This window comes from Eptatretus burgeri, chromosome 5 (genome assembly GCF_056783735.1).
Source record: "Eptatretus burgeri isolate ZD-2024b chromosome 5, Ebu_testis_v1, whole genome shotgun sequence".
Lineage (NCBI taxonomy): Eukaryota > Metazoa > Chordata > Myxini > Myxiniformes > Myxinidae > Eptatretus > Eptatretus burgeri.
In genome coordinates this window covers 50,457,501-50,480,293 of record NC_140965.1, presented here as the reverse complement: position 1 = coordinate 50,480,293, position 22,793 = coordinate 50,457,501, and the positions used below count along the sequence as shown (strand labels likewise).

At 44.3% G+C, this 22,793-nt stretch overlaps 1 protein-coding gene across 1 annotated transcript in view; it reads left to right on the top strand.

Annotated features, from left to right (window-relative positions):
- FNBP4 (formin binding protein 4) overlaps positions 1-11,328 on the top strand; it is a 61,571-nt gene extending 50,243 nt beyond the window's left edge. Inside the window, exons 13-16 of the mRNA XM_085881837.1 lie at positions 2,580-2,730; positions 9,487-9,668; positions 10,538-10,695; positions 10,913-11,328. Coding sequence (XP_085737963.1) covers positions 2,580-2,730; positions 9,487-9,668; positions 10,538-10,695; positions 10,913-11,015 — 594 coding nt within the window. The 3' untranslated portion in view covers positions 11,016-11,328. The remainder of the gene's footprint in view (positions 1-2,579; positions 2,731-9,486; positions 9,669-10,537; positions 10,696-10,912) is intronic.
- Positions 11,329-22,793: the final 11,465 nt, after the last annotated feature.

Genomic DNA, 22,793 nt, shown 5'->3' with positions numbered 1-22,793 from the left:
TGTTCATCTCGCGCTTGTCCCGACAACCACGCTTTCTGCCTGTCCGATCACGGCGCAACCTTGTTCCCCCTTGTCCGGGGGGGGGGGGGTGGAACGCCTCCTCGCTACCTGCTCGCGCTTGTCCCGACAACCACGCTCTCTGCCTGTCCGATCACACCGCAACCTTATTCCCCCTTGTCCGGGGAGGGGGGGGTGGAACGCCTCCTCACTGGACGGTTTTGGCGCGCAATTCGCTCGTCGCCCCCGTGAATGGCCGAAAGGGGCGCCAAGTCCGCTGCTTGGACCGGAGGAGTGTGACGGCCATCGAAGCAGACCACCCTTCAAAAAAGGAGAGTAATATGGTCCTGCGTGGGCTCCGCCCACGTACGTGCTAACACACACGCATGCAATTGTGCCGGTGGAGGATGGTGGGAGGAAGCGAAGGCAGGTGTGTTGTCATTATAAAAAAAATCCTAACTATCAAAACAGCTCCGCAGCACATGAACATCCAATTCCCACTAGACTTGGGAAGGGGCCCTAACTAGAAACACACACTTACCGATATAACTGAGCTGTAGGGACTGCTGACTGTCTGTGTGCGGATGGTTTCCAAATCCGTGACAGTAGAACATCACCTGTGGTCAAGTGATTCTCATCCTGCTTACAGGGTAGTTCTTGAATTTTGTTCCTCCAAGCCCGTCCCTCGGTGTACTGCAGTTAGAGTAAAGGGTGGTAGGCTCGTGACAGAGGAGACTGAAGTGAAGACCCGCTGGGCCGGTTACTTTTAGCGGCTGAACCAGGCTGATCCACCAGCTGTTGTTGGATGTCAGGTGTGTTACTATCCCTGTTGTTGATCCTCCAATCAATTGGGATCCACCTTTGTTTGTGGAAACACAGGCTGCGGTGAACCGGTTGAAAGGGGGCAAAGCTCCTAAGATCTGTGGCATCCAGGCTGAACGTCTCAAGGTTGGTGGAAATGCTGCACTTGTCGTTGCATGCAGTTCTGTGCTCTGCCTGGAACACAGGCATTATCCCAACTGACTGGAAGAGGGGCCTTGTTGTCCCTCTCTGGGAAGGGAAGGGTGATCGCCAGGATTGCAACAATTACTGAGGGGTGACGCTGCTCTCAGTGCCGGGCAAGGTATTTGCTCGGATAATTCTTGATCGGGTTCGCCACCATCTGCTTGAGCACCAGTGCCAAGAGCAGTCAGGCTTTACACCAAAGAGGTTAAGGATTGACGGTATCCTTGCCCTTCAGGTCCTCACCAAACCCAGACAGTTTTGGCAGGGGCTGCTTGCAGCCGATGATGACCTCTGCAAAGCGTTTGATTCAGTGAATCGGGATGCCTTCTGGATGATTTTTGGTCTTCATGGGGTGCCACCAAAATTGATCAATCTGATGTCTGAACTCTACTCTGGTACTGAGAGTGTTGTGAGATGTGTGGTACCATCTCTGACATTTCCAGTTGTTACTGGAGTTTGTCAGGGGTGTGCACTTGCCACAACACTTTTCAGTGCTTGTATGGACTGGATTCTGGGGAGGATGTCGGAAAAATGAAGTTGCGATGCATCATTTGGGAAAGTCAAGATCTTTGACCTTTTATTTCGCAGATGATGCAGTCATCTTTGCGGAGACTGGATATCCTTTTGGGGGCCCTTGAGGTGCTGAATGATGTCGGAGCTGCTGGGATTGCGTGTTTCCTGGGTGAAAACTAAGATCCAGGCTTTCAATGACATCTTGGACGCTGCTATCCTGTTTGTACCTGTTTGTGGTGAGGATGTTGAGGTCATGGAGAGATTCTCTTTCCTTGGCAGTGATATTCATGCCTCTGCTGACTGTGAGCCAGAAGTGAATAGACGTCTGGGTCGGGCCTGGGGAGTCATGGATTCACTGAATCATGGGGTGTGCCGCTGTCGGTACCTGTGCAGGAGGACGAAAGTCCAAGTCTTCAGGTCCTTGGTGCTTCCAGTCTTGCTCTATGGATGTGAGACTTGTACTCTGACCAGGGATCTGAGATGGATACTTAATTCCTTTGGGACCAAGTCTCTTCAGAGAATCCTTGGCTCTCGCTGGTCAGACTTTATGTCCAACGAGTGGTTTCTGAGAGACTCAAATGAGATTTGTTTCCTGCATAGTCTGTGAGCATCAGCTGTGGCTGTATGGACATGTGGCTCGTTTTTATGATGCTGATCCCACTCACCAGATTCTCTCAACGAGAGAGCCTCATGATGGGAGGAGGCCAATGGGCCGACCATGTGCTTCGTGGTTGCAGCAGGTTGATCAGCATCTCGAGGAGAAGGGGATAGGCCAGGCATCTCCCTGGGGGATAGCCAGACGGAGACCCCTGGAGTACAGCGGAAAGGGGACATAGTGACGCGCTGCTCTGGCGCATGCTGTAATACCTGACCTGACAGGGCAGTCAACTTTGGCATTGTGCTGCCCCCACCCCCACCACCTGGTGGCCTGCTTTGGTGTGGTGCCTCTCCCCTTCCCAGACAGCCTACTTTGGTGTGGTGCATGAAATGGGTCATCTTGCCAAATACCCTGATGAGCTTTTACGTTGTTAATGTTGTCTTGTTTCATTGCGTTTTTTTTCCAGGAGGACGGACAACAGTGTGTTGGTCGAGTTTCAAAGGCAACCAAAAGGAAGGCACCCACGGCGATAATATCTGCACCTCCCGTGATCAGCCGACCCGTTTTGTCTTTGGCTTCAAATATCGCACCGTACTCACCATCTGACCTTCCCAGTGGTGAGTAATAATGACTTTTTCAACTTTATATATAATGTGAATATCACCATAGGGGAGACAAGTGGGAATGCAAACCTTGCACTTGTATTTGAAAACGGAGATCCGCAGTTTTGTTGCACAGACACTGAGATCAGGAACTGATGCATTGGCATCAACAGCAGCAGGATGTTGGAAGTGAGATCTTCTGAGAGAGTGCTGCCAGAATTGGTCAAAATATGCCTTGAGCTTTATACCAGAGGACTTTCTCGATTCAAAATCTGTGCTGCTGCCGGGTCCTTAAAACTAACCGAGGGTTTAGGCCATGTGCATTACCACCATATTGCTTGTACTTTTATCAGATCAAGCTTGGGCCATGAGGATGCAACTATATTGATCACCACTTGCCTCTTCTGGCACTTTGACATTTTCATACGTCAAGTGCCCAGAGAGTAAGGATTCGGGGAAAATGGTTCTGATTAAAGTGTTGCACTCAAGGTGAACTTGAAGTGGAAAATGTATGAAGTGCAAATCGCTCGGCCCGATGATTGTCGTTTTTAAACTTTATGGCTTATTTGAAGCGTGAAGCAGCAACTGTAACTCGAGTGAATTTCCCAGTCATTTGTGGAGACTATTTTCAGTTACCAATCGGGGAGTTTGAGCTGTGCCTGCAATTGACGACAAAGCGCCGCATCACATACACTGCGCAACCAGTTGGCGCCGTGGAGGAAAGACGTGGTTGTCACCACAAATTATTGGAAATTTTCCTGAAGATGCATTTGCTGTTTGGTGAATTTGTTTCATATATATTTGGAAAGTGAGATTAAATGATCAGATAGTTTTTGGGATTTGCATGATGCCGGCCTACCTTTACGGTCTCGAAACGGTGTCACTGACAGACACAACAACAGAGGTTGATAGTCTGTGACTGGGTCAGGAGGATTGTGCATGGGTGAAACTCCTTCCATATTTTGGGGAAATCCATATTTTTGTCACAACCCATACGGAGGTTTCCGTATGTTCATCATCAGAAAGGCATGCCCTGATTGTTGGGAATTGAGTTGTGATTCTGATCTACTGATTCGTTTCTTCACCCATTTCATCCGGATGGGGTGCATTGCTAACGCAATAACGCATCATGACCATGATAATCGTCTGGTGTTGGCTTAGTGGTTAGGGTGGCTGGCTTAGGATTTTCGGGTCCTGAGTTTGATCCCCGTTGGCTGCCGAGTTAACATTAGGTAGGGTTGACTCAGCCTGTCATCATTCCGAGGTTGGCGAAATGAGTACCATTGTACTGGTCAAGAGGCACAGCATCAGCAGAACAGCCGTGCTTCCAAGAAATGATAGCTACCTGGCAGCCAAGCTGCCATACGCAAGAACAGAACAGAACCACGATTGTGTGAATTAGTCCCACGGTAGTTTTTATGATGAGCTATTTTTATAGAAGTTACCCGGGTACAAAATATTGCAAGCACGTTACCATGATAAGATGTCTGCCAGGCAGGAGACCGTGTGTGTACATCAGTGTTGCGTATTCATCTGTACTGGATACCACGTTGGAATGGCATTGATATAGTCGTTTACATCGTGAATGTTTGTTAACATTTTATTTTGTTCTATTCATGATGTTTTAATTTGTGATTAGAATGATGCTCTTTGGAATGAAAATGTAGAGAAATTGAGTTTGAAGAAGACGAGGAAATTGGAAAAGGAAAAGACAGAATATCCCCAATCAGAATGAAAGGCTGTGACACTCATTCATCCTTCTTGGGCGATTTATAATAGCTGGAGAAGACTAATTGAGTCATCACCGAGACAGGAATTACTATTTATTCTTCTTCAATCGTCTCACAAAAGGTCAAGGAGAACTTGCGTGCCATCTGTCGCGGCATCATTTTGCCTTTAATGTTATAATATGTAAATATTCCTGAGCTCGGGTTGATCAGGTGGGGTTTTGGAATCTGGTGCAATGGAAGAGAGATGAGTGGGTTGTACGGTCTCTGTATCAGGGTTCGAACCCTGGACCTTGAATTACAATGCTTCGATTTGGAGAGACACAATCAGGCAAATTTTAATAGTCTAATCACCACAAAGATAATATACCATCACACCCAGCACAAGAAGTCAAGAACAGGTCTATAATTTCTTTTTAAATCATCAAACCATTAAGCAGCCAATCAATCAAACTACAATCTGTTTAATAATCGTTTAAACTAACAGTTAGTTAAACAAACGATCCGTTAAACAACCAACCAAACACCTGTGCACAGGTCGAACAGAATGATTGAGCAAGTAAAACAATCTGCTCTCCATAACTTCAGTCACCCTTCCTGATATACTTTTTTTTTTTGGTGCATTACTCTGAGCAAGACCCTTTTTGAGGTGAGTGGCCTGACCTGCCCTTGCACAGAGCATGTTTCATGGTTTATCCGATAAGAGTGTGGGTCCGGAGAAGCGCCATATATGGGAGTCTTTCCTTGGTTTGAACGATCAACAGGGTCCCTGTTCATGGAACTTTCACAAGACATCTGCATTAACAATCACCGTATCTTTCTTTATCTCAAAACTCCAGAAGAGAGGGAGAAAGATACATGGAGGATTGTGGTGGGGGGGGGGAGGTGATTCCCTCCCCCTTTTCTGGGTCAGCAGTGTTTTCCACATCAGTCTTGCTGCGCAGTGTTTCTACTCGGCCCGTCTCTCCAAATACAATTATTGGTTATATCTTAAATCATTTAAAAAAAAAACATCAGAACACAAACAAAAATTTAACTATATGCAAGCAATAAACAAACCTTTATCAAAGGAAAATATTTAAAAGCAAGTTTTAAGAGAGAAAAACGGAAATCTCTTTTAGGTTGGACTCGGATTCCGAATACTTCGTACGTCTTTTCCTTCCCCATTAAAGATCTGCCTGCTTGGTGTTTTGGGTGCGAACGGCCACCATTTGTTGGTGTCTATCAGATGCATTCCATTCCAGAGAGAGAGACAGACATCTTCTGTGCCTGGTGTTGTGCTGAAACGCCAACCCTTATTGTGGAGTTTCGCTGGTAATGATTTTTGCCTTGGTATTGGCACCTTCATGTGACTCGTGTGTAAAGAGCTATTTTTTCCCTTTGTGGTACCTTGCACGTCTCGCGTTACGTGGTTTGGTGAAACTCGTTAAAGTCCGGAGTTGATTTCTCCTTGGATCCTTCATTAACATTCCTGCCTTTGGCCCTGCCATATTCCAGAGGGATATTCAGCGAAGTACCTTGGCAACTTACTATTCCCTTGTGGCACTTGAACTCCTTTCAGACGTAATCCCATCACTTATACGTTCACGACTCCGACCGCTAGCCAACGCTGATACAGTGCCCCCTGTTACTCATTTTGCTGACCTCAGAAGGATGACTGGCTGAGTCACTCCGCCTGGTGTAAATTCAACAGAGGAGACCCTCAAATCTTAAGCCAGCCACCCTAACTGTTAAGCCAACACAAGGCTTCTGCAATGAATGTTCAGGTGAAATTAAAAATAAATTCTGCCCCAAATATCACTTTCATTTGCATAGTTGTTTTTTTGTTACAATATTGACAGGATCATCCCTAAAATGCATATTTTGACATCAATTTTTCAAAATTTTCTGGGGGAGCATACCCCCAGACCCCCTTGGAAAAATCTCATTTTTCCTTTTTTCAAAATTCTGCAGTTTCACCCATCATTGTGGAGTGAAGAGCGTGGAATAGAAGGAGGATGGATGAACTGAGAGAGGAGATTGGTCTGTAGATGAGCTTAATAAAGAGCCGGCTGAAGTGGGCTAGACACTTACGGATGGAGGAAGAGAATGGATAGGTTGAGTGAGCAAGGAAGGAGGAAAAAAAGGTAGACTGTGGTTGATAGAAGGATTGTTTGAGGAGGGGTCCATAAGGTGGGGGTGAGTGAAGAGAGATGGCTGAGGAGAGGGGGAAGTTTAGGAGTATTGTGGTAGAAGCAGGGTGGAAGCTTGGTACCATTGGACCCTCACCCCTTATAAAAGGGGAAGAAGAAGATTCTTCATAATTTTTATACGCCCGATATATATATATATATATATATATATATATATATATATATATATATATATATATATATATATATATATATATATATATATATATTTCTTCTTCTTTCGGCTGCTCCCGTTAGGGGTCGCCACAGCGGATAATCCGTATGATCCGCATCGTGATTTGGCACATGTTTTACACCGGATGCCCTTCCTGACGCAACCCTGGTCGCCTCTTACGACACAGGGATAAGGTACACGTATTTTAACCGGGGTATACACCGGCCCAGTATACTGGTACTCATTTCGCCGACCTCGGAAGGATGACAGGCTGAGTCATCCCCCTGGTGTATTAATTCAGTGGCCCAACGGGGCTTGAACTCAGGACCTCTTGGATCCCAAGCCGCTGCCCTAACCACTGCGCCAACACCAGGCTTCATATATGTATATATATATATATATATATATATATATATATATATATATATATATATATATATATATATATATATATATATATATATATATATACATATATATATATATATACATATATATATATACATATATATATATATATATATATATATGTATATGTATATATATATATGTGTATATATATATATGTATATATATATATATATATATATATATATATATATATATATATATATATATATATATATATATTGTTGTGGTTACCAAATTCGCAAACCGCCATTCAGGTCCCTTAGGTGAGGTATCTCGGTAAGTACATGTGTAGTTAGGCCCAAACCCGTTGTCTAGTGGGAATACATGTCATTTATGCGTGCTGCGACTCTTCAGGATAGCCGTTTTTCTTTTACTATCTTTATTTTGGACCAACCGCCATTGTTACCACCACAATCACAACATCAACCACCAACCACAACGCCGCTTCACCACAACCGCCACGACCTTCCCGTCACACCTCGCAACCGTAGCATCGCCACCGTTCTTGCCCCGCTGTGGGTACCGGTGTTGGACTCGTGCAGGGCGCGCGTCGAACAGCGTGTACAAAATCACGGATTTTGTGCTTCAAAAACGGATCAAAAATGACACGCCCACTTTTTGCCGTCCAATCGGTGAGCGAGGGGCGAATTGGCCCCGCCCCCAGGGCGATCGATATATGCAAATTTATGGATCAAAAAGCCTTCACGCCCACTTTTTCTCGGGCCAATGGGGAGCGAGGTGAAAGGTCGAAGGGAGGGGGTCAAAGATGAGAGGGCGAAGCTACAGGGCGGATAAAAGGACCGTGTTCGTCAGTAGACGAAGAGTCCAGAGGCGGAGAGTAGGAGAGTCGGAAACAGAGAGTCAAGACTTCGCGGGCGGTGGAGCTGCTCGTCGTGTGCATTGGAGTCGGAACGGAGGGGACGGAGCTGTGGAGAAGCGGCGACACCAGACGAGGGGGTGCTCACGTCGTGCAGGGAGCTGCACCCGAGGGAGGCCGACAGCGCGACCTGGCCGAGGTGGAGACGCTCGTCGCGGGATAATAAAGATCCTCTATACCCCGAGCATCAGCAACCCCCTCCTGTTTCCCCCCGTGCTGAGATAGTGCGACCAAGGGAGCCCCTTTCCCACCCCCTACCAGACACTGCCCGCGAGGCCCGCGGAGTTGAGGCGCCATCGCCGCTCCTCGTCTCATCACCAGACGGGTAGGCGCGACCCGGTCTCGGCCTCAGGCCCGCCTCATCCTTGAGGGTATTCTTTCCTTGGTTTTGGGTGTGTTGTCGGCGCCGTCTGTGAAGTAGAATTGTATAAGTGTTGCCGTGTGCTCGGTAGTCGGTATTAGCTCTGCATTGTGTTTTCGCTTTTATATTTGCTTTTTGTGTAAATGGAATTGTTTTTCTTTTCTGTGTGCTTTTGGTGGAATTGTATATGTGTGCTTCCCGTGTGCCGCGAATAAATGTGCTTTGTGTTGAACTGTTTCCCGCTTCGCTTTGTCATTTCCTCCATTGAATCCTCATCTTGCTTCACGTAAAGGGTTGGTAGTGGGCTGAAATACGCCCGATAATTAATCGAACCGTCGAGGTCGATGATAACACCGCTCGGTTATCCCGATAGTACGGAACGGGTCGCTTAAGTGGCCCGTGTCCGAAGTCGACCTGCGGCGAGGTGCGATCGCCCGGTCTACCCTCCGCGTGGGTACTTAGGTAGGTCGAATTTGGCGAGCAACCCTATCCCACGCGGGGGCTGATTGGCTCGATCGCGGTGAGACCGAAAGGTCCACCCGTGACTGGTTCCCGGCGTTAGTCCGAGAGGGTCACGACTGGATTGTCCGTCCGGTGGGCGACGTGCCGCGATTCGAGTTACGTGGCCGTCAGCACGCCGGCGGGCGCGAATACCGCAACAATATATATATATATATATATATATATATATATATATATATATATATATATATATATATATATATATATATATATATATATATATATATATATATATATCGGGGCGTATTATGTGATACCGTCCATTCCTGTCCGCACTCTAACTCCCAAAGTTTTCAACTTTCACGTTTCATATTTGGTACATAGGTACAGACTGGAGACGGTGCGTCGCGACATACGTTCGTCATCGAAAGTGGTTGCCATTTTTCCATGTGGTTGCACAATTCTGTATATACCTTCTTGTTTGGGCATATATTGTGCTCACTTGAGCTCTTGTTCAAATTAGAATCTAATTTCCATTTCTAGCTTTGTGTAAAACTAGTCTGTGGATGTGGTGTGTTTTTTGCCAGAGGATTCTCAGACTTGTTTGGCCACATCAGTGACCTGGTCGGGCGTTATGGAGCTTGACGCCCCTCCAATTCAAGACTCTGTCCTCTCTCCTGCACCCCTCGCTCCTCACTTGATTCCTGTTTCCTCGTCACCTGCTGCTCCACTTGCTCCAGTTGCAGAAAAGAGCAAGAGAGGAAAGAAGGTACTGTTTTATTATCCTATGAATGCAACAATGGCTTACACTACAACTTTTATTCCAATTTTAACCTTGGCTTTTTATGGCTGTGTAGCCAACCTCCTACACTAAAGTTCAAATAAATACATTGTACTACTTCTTTATATAACACTGGAGAACTTGATTCAAAAGTCTGCTTTGCTCAAAGACTACATTGAAGTCTCGATAAATGAGTAATATGGTATGATTTTGTAATAATCACGTGCACACAAATTTGTTACTGTGCAGTTATTTTTTGGGGAGTATTAATTTTCTCAACCCAGTGCTGACAGAGGTGAGATAATTTGATAGCCGTGGGAAAGAAGGTGAAGCCACGTTTCACTTGTGGTCCCTCAAAATATTTATTTCACTGACGCACCCCCCACTCCATCGTCCCACTATCATTTCATCACTTGACCTCCCCTGGGAAATGCAACATAAGTGGAGGGTTATGTGTTTGCCTGCCCCCCCTCCCAACCCCAGCACCTCCCCCCTCACCCACTTCTTCCCGGACCCTGCTTTTTCCCCTTCCTGTCCTCACCCATCCTTTTTCTCCCACTTTGTGAGCCGCTAGATTTCAGCTCGTCATCCGTAAGTGACAAGGTGACAAAATCCAGTGTGGAGTTGAAAAATCCCTTCATCCCAAACTATCTTGTGTTGTCTTCAAGAAACAAAATGACCAAATATTAATTGTACCGATCTCGACCTATTTCACATGGAGATCAAACGTACCAAATGTTGGTCGAATTACATCAGCAGCATGAGGTTTGATTGATTGTTTTTTTTATGAGCGAGTAGAGTGCAGGTCATTACATGTTGCAATTGTGCTTCAAGCAGGTGTGATGTGTGCATGGTAGGTTCGTGGTGGAAAGAGCAAGGGCAGGATGCCCCCGTTGGTGGAGAAATGGAAGAGCATTCAACGTGAGCTCGAAGATGAAGAGCGTGAAGAAAGTGATGAAGAGGAACTCAATCCACAGCAACGTATCCAGGAATGGAAAATGCAGCAATTAATTACGTATGGGAGTTTTATTCCACATCCAGGAAATGCTTGCATTTGGCACTTCTATTTCGCATCACAAGTTTCCGCTTTTTACTTCGTCTTGTTTCTCTTACCTTGCTCCTTATTTGAACATCCCAACCTCAATTTGCTGTGAGTTTTATCCTTTGGCCACATCGTCCATAATTGCCATTTTATATTTTGTTTTATTATTTATTTTTTTTTTTTTTTGCAGTGGAAAGGCCGAGAGGAACCCCAACTTCGAAGCCCTGCCCATCGACTGGCGAGAACGTTTAAAGAGACGGAAAACCACACCGAAAGGGCAGCAGCCTCAGTAACAAGCGAACTATGCTGGTTGAGAGGTTATTGGGTAAAGGCTCCTTTAAGAGGGGTCATTGGGCTCAGGTTTTCAGCCACTGTTGGAATAAATTTTCACTTTGATCATGTTACAACATTGACTTTTGTTATGGCTCTTTGTAAAACATAGCTGGCCATGTTCTTAGGATGACAAATGATCTTCTATGTGAACTTGGCTCTGTGGTATATATATTTATATATATGTATATGTATATATAATTATACATATATATGTATATACATATATATGTATTTAATCATTTTTTTAAAAAAGAATAAATAAATATCTTTTGAGCCTTTTGTATTTGTTTTTACTTTTTTACCATTCAAAATTGCTCACATATCCTCTTGGATGACCAGGATGAAATACAAACCATCAATCTGACCGTTTTTGCCAGCATATTAGGGATTCCACTACTCTTGAGACAATGTTTAAGACCAAGTGGCCTACAGGAAAGGACCTGAATATTGTTACGGCCACGGGTCCCGAGTGTCTTCTGAGGGGGTTAATCCCCGTTTCTCCTTGAAAGAGCCAGAGTTGGGGCCACCATTCACAATTAACGTTGTGGTACGGTGGGTTGCTTTTGAACCACGAACGCCAATCGGTTAACCACGAGTTCCAGTGTTCACCGTCTAATTTTGCCGTTTAAGTGGAGGTCACGTGGCTTCCTGAACGGGGAGCGCGCCCTCGGCAAAGCACCAATCTCATCTTGATTAGATCTTAATTAGGGTGGCCGACGATGACAGGTTAATTAGTTTGGGAATTCCCTCAGTCTATCCAGGTTCGGACAATGCTGGATCAATGGAAGGAAAGGACAAGCACGGACAGATTGAAATATCAACAAGGAATTTATTATGAAGAAGAATAAATAAACTGAAGAACTTTTTATTTCCTTGGTGTAAATGGATGAATTCAATTCAATCAAAACTAGAACTGCCACTTTATAACTGCTGGCAGTGATGACCGGGTACCCAGATATCCGCCTTTGATAAAACGTGAGACTTAAATGATAGTCGCAAAGTTTCAATTCAATAGGATAAGTGGTTCCAGAGAAAACGTTATTTAAGAGTGATATAAATACAGCCTTGCTTCGATACAGCGTGGGACTGACGAGTTGTAAACCGGGTAGCACAAAGTGTTCAATCTAATTATTACGTATGGAGTCAGCCCTTTTTCCTGGGGACATTGGCGGTATCAATTGAATTGCTATTCCTGTACCCTCAAACCCTTTCAGGTGCAACCAAGGGAGCCTACTGGAAAAAACAACAAAACTCTAAAAGTTCTCAGATTCAAATCTATATTAATATTTTGGCATGCCCCTTTTTTGTTACTGCATGAAATGAAACAAGCTTTGACATATATGGTAATGATATTATTGTCTTCCTTAAGAGGCCCCTCAAAATCTATATTAATATTTCGGCACACCCCTTTTTTTTGTTCACCATCAGATTTTTGTTACTGCATGAAATGAAACAAGCTTTGACAGATATATAGAGATGATATTATAGTCTTCCTTAAGAGGCCCCTCAAAATTTGTTTTTATGATTATGGTAGTTTAACAGTTCAAAAACCTCATTTACAAAATGGGAGGAATTATTGCACAAAAAAAATAAAAATGTTTCCCATTTTTTTAGAGGACCACTAAGATGAGTTCAGCTCAGAATCACACTCCATTTGGGGAGAAAACAGTTGAGTTCATACCTGACGAATTTGCACTTTCCATGTGCCGTAGTTTCTTCACAAAACCATGACTTTCTGACTAAGTACAAAGTATTTCTTTGCTTTTTTAATACATGGTTGCCGTTTTGAAATTTTCATCGACCGATACCCGCTGCCAACAAAGTATCGCCCGGTCAGTTACGGTTAAACCCAAAATCATGATCATCGTTTTAGTGTGGAGGTGAGTACTGACAGTGTACTTGGGTCTTTTCCGGGTGGGTGCGGGATTGAGCACGTGCACATAAAAATCGGGCAACCCAACTTGAATTGAACAACAATGGCCGCTTGATCCTTGAAATTTGAACCGACAGAAATAGCCTTCGAGCCTTCAGTGAGCCTTGAGTCTACCGCTCCGTAAAAGTACTTCTTCAACCATCTCACAAGTAAGAGTTCGATCGTGATGGCATATGCCAATAATAACAAGGAATATGAAGACTCCTCAAGTCACTCCTCTGATGAAAATTCTGCTGCAAGCATACCCCCAAGTCCAAGCCTAAGCCGTGATCCTAACCGTGATATTGAACATCCTCATAAATCAATGGATAAAAATGATATAATATATTGTTTAAAATACATTCATGCTATCTGTCTTTTACCCATATGTTGCCAGTGACGCCCATCGAAGACGGGCACCTTCACCAGTAATTAAATATTTCTGGCTGCCAAACCGTGTGGCCGATCGGGTTGATATTTTAATCGCATGTTGGCTACATTATAATTGTGAAGTTTCGCATATATTGAAGCAGCGGTTCCAGAGTAAACATTAATTAATATTTATACTTCAATCCAACATGGCTGCCAAAACATGGGGCCGATCGAGTTGAAATTTAAACTTCATTCCGCATGTCTGCTGCAATATCTCTCTGAAGTTTCACATTTATTGATGTAGCAGTTCCAGAGTAAACATTATTTAATATTTTCCATTCACTCCAATATGGCTGCCAAACAATGTGTCGTACATCAAAGGGGGGGGGAGAACTTTTTGTTCGTCATGGGGATGCGGTCATACATGTGGAATTTCGCCTCGATCTATTCAGCTGTTTCAGAGAAGACTTTTTAAGTTATTAATTTTCAATCCAATATGGCTGCCGTACCATGTGCCCGATTACAACATAAATTTAAATTCTCCATCTAATGGGGAAGTGGATTATGCTTAAGTTTCGTGTTGATTGGACAAGATGTGTTTTTCGATCCAAGACGGCCTCCAAACCTTGTGACTTGACATAATTTTTACCGTCTTGCAGGCATGGGGGTATACTATATTTGTCAAGTTTCGCTTTGATAGGTCATGTGGTTCCACAGAAAACATTATTTAATATAATTCTTGAATCCAACATGGCTGCCAAACCATGTGACCTATCAATTAGAAATTCACAAACATATTCACTTGTCGTGTGTAATACGTTTGTGACATTTCCCCTTGATCTGATGCCGTTCTAGAGGTGTTTGAAGGTTTTAGGGTAAATTCAATATGGCTGCCAAACCATGTGACATCAATTAAATTAACAAACTTGGGAAAGGATGTCTTGGGGAAAGTGTGTGTGAATTTTTCCATCAATCTGTCCAGCCGTTCTGGAGTAGAAGATTTTTAAATTTATTAATTTTCAATCCAAGATGGCTGAAGAACCATGTGACCACCTCCAATCCTCCAGTGGAATACGTGTGTGAAGTTTCGTGTTTATCGGATAAGGTGCGTTTTTCTATCCAAGATGGCTGCCAAACCATGTGACTTGCGAAGTCATAATTTTTTACCATGTATGGAAGATGATAGTTGCAAATTTTTGCTTCGATAGGTTATGCGATTCCAGAGAAAACATTATTTACTATTTTTCTTGAATCCAAAATGGCTGCCAAACCATGTGACCTATCAATTAGAAATTAACAAACTTATATTGACTACTCATGAGCAATACTTATATGAAGTTTCCCCTTGATCTGACCAGCTGTTCTGGAGAAGATGTTTGAAGGTTTTAGGATAAATTCAAGATGGCCACCAAACCATGTGACATCAATAAGAAATGAACAAACTTGAAAAAGGACGTCATGGGGAATGTGTGAAGTTTTGGCTCAATCTGTCCAGCCATTCTGGAGAAGTATTTTTTTTTTAAATCAAAACAAGATGGCTGCTGAACCAAGTCACCTATGACGTCATAATATATATTTTTTTTCTACGGTGAATTGTGCAGATGAGGCACAAGAAGTTTCAGATTTTTCCTATGCAGCATTGTACTTGACGAATTTTCACCGGGATGCCGCTTCACTGATGACGAAAAATCACCCGTCTTCCCCTTTGGAAGTTCACTAAAATGTATGAAGCGAAAAAAAAATTCCATTGCATGGTTTGAGATACAGAGATCCAAAGTTTATCGTTTTTTTCAAGATGGCGCCCGTACCACGTGACCTATGACGTCACAATTATCAATTGAGTTTGCTATCAAAAAAGATACATACTATGGTGAAAATTTCGTGTCGATCGGACTTAGCATTCCTGAGAAAATGATTTTTAAAGCGAAAGAACCCGCAAATTGCCGGCGGAAGAAAAATAAGAAATAAACAGAAGAAAAACAATAGGTTACCCAGTCCTGACTGGGTACCCTAATAATCTCACACAACTCAAGAATTCAACAGGCATTGATAGAAAAATAGACAAAGAGCAGATGCTTATCACGATGCCTTAGTTAACAATAAAAAACTAGACATGGGGACCCAGATAATTCAGGGGGAAAAATAACTCCGGTCTCGGCTTATCAAGGCAGAAGTCATCGTGCGTCTCATAAAATAACCCAAAATGTGTGAGCATGCTTTGGTCCGCTGCTAGCGCCCTGCCTCACGGTGCACCCACCAGCAAACAGGCTCGAACACCAATCGGCGTCACGTCGTCAATGCCAAAAATCAGGTACACCAAGAGCAGGTACCGAGCAGAACCAGCAGGAAGGGTGCAACCGTCAGGAGCTGTAACCAATGGACAGCTGTAAGGAGTTGCAACCAACAGAAGCTGGAAGCAACTGTCAGGAGCTCTCAGCAACTATCACCAACGGTTAAGAGCTGTAAGGAACCATCAGGAGCCATAACCAACGGGCAGCTGTTCGGAGTTGTAACCAACAGTCAGGAGCTGTAAGGAACCGTCACCAACGTTCGGTGGCTGTACTCCCATCCTTTTTATAGGCGACCATTGTGGGCGGAGCCTCAAGCAGACATCAGCCAAATCCAGCTTGCTTGCCTAATGGCATATCACGGCACGTGACCTCCAACCGTCAATCTCGCGATCATCCCTTTCTCACAATCGAGCGAGATGCAACTCCCAATTAACACAGGCCCGGCCTACGACACCATGTTCGGGGCACTGGACGAGTGCCAAAAAGCAGCCATTTGCCGGAACAACCGATTGGGGGCGTGAAGCGCTCACAAAATGTCAACAACGGCCATCGCATCCCCATTCAGCCTGACACGAGCAGTGGCCAACCAGCGTCCATGGAGCTGCCGAATGGGCCACTAAGCGCCAATGGAAAAAGGTTGATGTCAAACAGTGTGACCACTTCTCATTTTCATAAATGCCAAGGTGAGCCAATGAAAAAAAGCCAAGAATTCATAAGGTTTCAGAAAAGCGATCATAATAGAAAAACCTATACGCCAAGTAAACCTATAGAAAACCAAAACGCCAAGGTGAACAACGAATAGCCAAGATCTTGTGAAAAAAAGCCAACGAGTGGTCACACTGATGTCAAATGTCAGTGAAAGAGAAGTGGGTGTCGAACGTCGATGAAAGAAGTTGGTCCTGAGGTTAATGATCCACAGCCATATTTGACCATAATAAAAAAAAACTGTTCAGGAAAAGCCCGTGGTGTGTTTAATCAAAAGTCCAAAGTGAAAATAAATCGTCTATTTTTATGCCAATGTGTCCTGAAGGAAAGCAGTGCAATGGGCCTCCGTTGAGCTAATGGCTGTGCATGAACGCGTCGAAAAGGGAATCTGTTCTATACCCTTCTCCAATGCATCAAAAAGTTAGAATCCCACCAGACAAGGGGATGGGTCTATTGTATTTATATTTATATATTTATAACATGCATTTATAGAAATAACTGCCTGAGGATACGATTCTGAAATCCATAACAATACCGCTTCCCCTATCCCAGACTTGTCTCGTGTTGTTCAACAGCTGGAGACCAGTTAAAATTACATCATTGCCATTAGAAGTTAGCATTACCATGTGACATACAGGTGAAGTTACCCCTACCTTGTACGTTTTAACTCTACCCTTTAGTGTGTGCAACAATTTAAAGTAGATATGTCCCACCTGATGCATTAGGAACTACCTGAGTCACACAAACAACCTATGCAACACCGAAATTGCTGGAATTTTTGAAACTAAAACATAAACCAGTGGGCTTTAATAATCTTCACAATTCCATACAACTATATACAATTTCTGACCCAGGACCTACAGACATTCAAAAGGAAAATTGTGGAGGGGGGACACCTGTTGACTTCTTGCCATCTTCATGCTCTTCATGCCCTTCACCAGCACACCTAACAAAAACAAACTGGCAGGCCAGTGACCGGCATACAGGCCATAAATATTGTGGCCTTCTGAACAAAATTGATCAAAACAAGAAGCAACAAGAACTGAGCCACTTCCTCCACTGAGCTACGTTGGTGCAGTTCATGGTCGGGGCAATTTGTGGCACAAAGAGTGAAGCAGTGTGGCATGAGACTGGTATGTGGCTCATATGGCGCTGCAGCAAAGGGGGCAGTCCATAAGTGCGGTAGCATGCTGCAGCAGTAAATGCAGTTCAACCAAAAGAAAACAAAACCACCATGATAATTGGAACGATGTCACCTGGTATGAGGCTGCAGCGAGTGACAGTCCACAGAACAGGTGGGGGTGGAACACAGGCCACAGAGCAAATGGTGCATTGAGGTAAGTGATGCAATGGATGCAGAGCAGATGATCCAGCAAGGTGAGTGGTGCTTATGATGGGGATGGGGATGATCCTTATCAATCCTAACTACGCTAATATTGTTATACTTTTTAACTGTCCCCGGGGGTTATACCCTGCCAAGAGGCCATTGTTAAACAATGGGGTTCTAAACAGCCAAATTCTCATCGCCCACGCATTGGTGCTCTTACAATTTTGGGCCTTGCCCACCAAATATTTTCTGTGCCATCACACAATTTTGTGGCTGGGTAATGTGGCTCCACTGGTGGTCTGCCCACCTGAATACTCACCATTAGCACCCCTGGGATGCTGGAGCCACCTCTGAGCTTGCCTGCTCCTCACCCTAACATAGGGGATGCCCTCACTGGCACTCCCCCCCCTCGATGCCCACATGGCATTTTGGTGCCCCGGGTCCCGCTGCTTGGGCACCCGGGCCCATTGAACACTACACTGAACACTACACTGGCACGCCAGGCCCCTCTCCTCGGTCGGGTACCTGCGTCCACCAACACATTACTGCCTCACCTGGCCGACGAGCCCCAACACCCGGGGTGCCTGCGTCATCAGAACAATACACTCACAAGCCACACCACACAGCCAGTCCATTATCTCCTATACCCCACAATAAAGAGGTAAACTTTCCACCATCAGCACCAACCCCAGAACGACATCCATATGTAAATTTACCTTATCCTCCTATCTAACTTTAAACTAACATCCAGGTTTCCTTGGGTATGATCCACTCCCCCCATTCAATCCTTCGCACCAAACATTCCGTTACTCACATTCATACCGTGCTATTGCCCTGCCCTCACACTCATATATAATTCATTATAGAACAGGCATTTTAGCAGAAATATTTGGTCAACCTCGTACAAATTGCAACAAAAGCAAATTCAACATATTTTGATTCCTGGATATATCCTCAGTGACAGAAAAAAGTCCTAAGGGATCCTCCAGGGGGGGGGAGGGGAAGTCCTGAAATCATGGAAATCCAATATGGCCACCACCCAGCTTTTGGGAAAATGAGAAAATTGTAAAGATTGATATTTTAACATGTAAATATATGTTTTTCTGCATTCTAATTGTTTCTAGTTATGGTCAGTATATTGATATACAAGAATAATTATTTTAAAAAGTGAAATGTATTGAGGGTAAAATAAAAAATCATAGTTTTTTTTGTCCAAAAATGTCAATTTTTTGTCCCCAAAAAAAAATATTTACCTGATACTGATTTTGGCTCTTGGACCAAAAAAAATAAGAAACATTGAAGACACAAGATGAAATCAAGTCTATGGCAATACAATATAATTATATAAATGATTGAAACATGACAAAATTCACAATTCCACTCGGGGCAATCACATCTGCCTGACGAAGGTTTCGAAATGAAAATGAAAATTCGCATTAAACTCAGAAACTACATCCATTATAAACTTACTGTACATGTTGAGAAAAATCAAGTGTATTAAAGTTAGAACTCGACAATGTCGTCATCATCCTCATCATTGTCACATGGAGTGTTTGTGCAGCCAGAGCCCCCCTGCAGTTTCCACAAGCTGGAGTGCACTCAATGTTGTGCTTCTTGCATGTGCATCTCATGGTGCTACATTCAGCCTAGCAGTTGCACCTAATGACACATAACATCTTTTCAGGAGCTGGAGCTATTGATGTCTGAAGTGGCACAAAACCCTCGTCACACTTCTGCCAACCCCAGTCTGTGGAAGAAGTATGCAAGTCTGACGTCTTGAAACGAATCAAAGACCACCTTCAGAAGCATGCCAAGTCTGCAAAGATATCTTCTAGAACTTCAGCGCTCTGGGTTCAGTATATGGACATGTTAGACATTCTACGCAAGTACATCCAGGCAGAGCGCACTGGGAACTGGGCACTACATCTGCAGGCCATCCAGGAAATGCTGCCTTACCTGGCAGCCTCGGGCCACAACCTGTATGCCGAATCTGTGAGGGTGTTTCTGCAGATGTCCAACCTCAAAACTCAACATCCCAATGTCCAACAACGTTTTGATGAGGGGTTCCATGTGGTTCGACGAAGTGATCGCCTGTGGGCAGGTCTTTCATCTGACCTGATCATCGAACAAGTTCTGATGAGAAGTTTGAACACCAGCGGGAGGGAGGGCTCACACGAGGGCGAGGAATGACAGAGCAACAACGGCTGGTATGGCTACTATCAATGCCTGCCTGTGCAGAAATAAACCAGGCAATGCAGGAGCTCACAGGTGTGAACTACAACACTGGAGAGCAGAAGAAGGACATGACCAAGGCAAGACAATCTCGTGACTGGAAGGACACACTATCAGCTCTTCAGTATTTACAGGAACGGAATCTGTTCAGTAGTGATCCATGTCTGAGGAACATTGCCACTGGAGTTCATGCACACGCCACCGTCAACGTCGATACAACACATGCTGTAGGAGCCAAAATATTGAAATCTATGGATGGGAAAACACCTGCCGAGTACACATTTAAGAGGAAAGACCAAGTTGTCACCCTCAGCATGAACTCATCTGTCAAGATTGATGGAGAGCAAGTCCAGGTTGACCCACAACTCCTCTTCCAGAGACTGATCACTGTTGCACAGACAGCAGAAGAAATGGAGTCGGCCTTCAAATATGAACTGTGCAGCTATCCACCAGCCCTCTGATTCCTCTCTTCAGCTCCGAGAAGCACACAAGCCAGTCTTTGCTGATGCCATCTGGGATCTTCTTGGATCCGATGTCCTAGCCGATATCCCCAATGATGGGCAACAGTATGTTTTGGATGGCGGGGCACTTGTTCAGTGCATTCCATGCTCTCGTGGATCTACATACAGAGACATATGCCACCAGTACACTGATTATATAACGAAGAGGTACGGAGATGCCATAGTCGTGTTTGATGGTTATGAGAGTACCAACACGAAGGACATGACACACCAGAGACGGTCTAAAGGGAATGCTGGCACTACTGTGACATTTACAGCTGACATGCATCTCACAATGAAGAAAGAACAGTTTCTTGCCAATAGGCAGAATAAACAGCGATTCATTTTTATGTTGAGTGAAGAGCTTCAGAAGAAGAACTGTGAGACACACCATGCCTCAGGGGATGCTGATCTCCTGATTGTACTGAAGGCCGTGCAGTCTGCTACTGTCACCAACACTGTTTTAGTTGGTGATGACACAGATCTCCTCGTCCTCCTATGCTACCATGCAAGCTTAGAATCCCATGACCTCTTCTTTTGGCCTGAGCCAAAGAAGAACATGAAGAAGCCTCGCATCTGGAACATCAAGGCTACAAAGAAAATGATTGGTACAGACATATGCAAGCACATACTGTTTCTACATGCAGTTATTTGGTGCGACACGACATCTCGTCTTCATGGGATTTGAAAGGGAGCTTCCCTCAAAAAGTTCAAAGCAAACAACACATTCCGTGAACAGGCCAAGGTTTTTGATACATATCCAGCTTCCGTATGTGATGTGGCAGATGCAGGAGAAAAAACGTTGGTGATAATGTACAACGGAAAGTCAACTGACACCCTGGACACCCTCCGGTATCAGCGGTACTGGGACAAGGTGGCTTGGAGCGCCTCTGACGTGCAACCACAGACGTTACCACCAACATCAGAAGCAGCAAAGTATCACAGCCTGCGCGTGTATCTGCAAGTCCAAGAATGGAAGGGATGTGCAGATGAACTTCTTCTGACAGACTGGGGTTTGCAGAAGTGTGACGAGGGTTTTGTGCCACTTCAGACATCAATAGCTCCAGCTCCTGAAAAGATGCTACGTGTCATTAGGTGCAACTGCCAGGCTGAATGTAGCACCATGAGATGAACATGCAAGAAGCACAACATTGAGTGCACTCCAGCTTGTGGAAACTGCAGGGGGGCTCTGGCTGCACAAACACTCCATGTGACAATGATGAGGATGATGACGACATTGTCGAGTTCTAACTTTAATACGCTTGATTTTTCTCAACATGTATCGTAAGTTGATAATGGATGTAGTTTCTGAGTTTAATGTGAATTTTCATTTTCATTTCGAAACCTTCGTCAGGCAGATGTGATTGCCCCGAGTGGAATTGTGAATTTTGTCATGTTTCAATGATTTACATAATTATATTGTATTGCCATAGACTTGATTTCATCTTGTGTCTTCAACGTTTCTTTTTTTGGGGGTCCAGGAGCCAAAATCAGCATCAGGTAAATTTTTTTTTTTTTTCGGGACAAAAAAATTGACATTTTTGGACAAAAAAGCTATAATTTTTTATTTTACCCTCAATACATTTCACTTTTTTATAACAATTATTGTATATCAATATACTGACCATAACTAGAAACAATTAGAATGCAGAAAAACATATATTTACATATTAAAATATCAATCTTTACAATTTTCTCATTTTCCCCAAAGCTGGGTGGCAGCCATATTGGATTTCCATGATTTCAGGACTTCACCCCCCCCCTCCACCCCCCGGAAGATCCCTTAGGACATATCCAAGAATCAAAATCTGTTGAGTTTGCTTTTGTTGCAATTTGTGGGAGGTCATCCGACATTTTGACTGTACTGTACTATTAACCATACACAAACACTTTTCCACTCACCTACACAGCATTACCTAACTAATTTCCCCAAACTAACTCGTGCACCCTCGTCTTCCCTTGTACCTCTCTACGTCCCCACTACATGTTCATTGTCTGGATTTAATTTTAAACTGTCCCTATTGTCACTCTCGATCCCTAAATTTATCCTCACCCTCCCTCATGGTCACTGCTTCGGTACCCACGTGGAGGCTACCATCGCTGGCACCCCCATGTGGGCGTCGCAGTCACTATTTCCTACCCACGTGAGTCCCCGCATCCGCAGAGGTGCTCGACTTGGCCTCTGTCTCTAAAGCCAGAGTGATCCATGAGGGTGTCTGGTCACCGGTGTAGGGTCTCAATCGGTCAGCATGGATGATCTGAGGGAGAGCCTGTGGTCTCATTTGGATCTTAATGATCACGTCACAGATCTGCACCAGGACGACCTCCGGGCCCTGCCAAGGCGACGTGAGATTTGGGCATTTGCCCTTTCGTCTCCGGGGATTGAAGAACCAAATCTC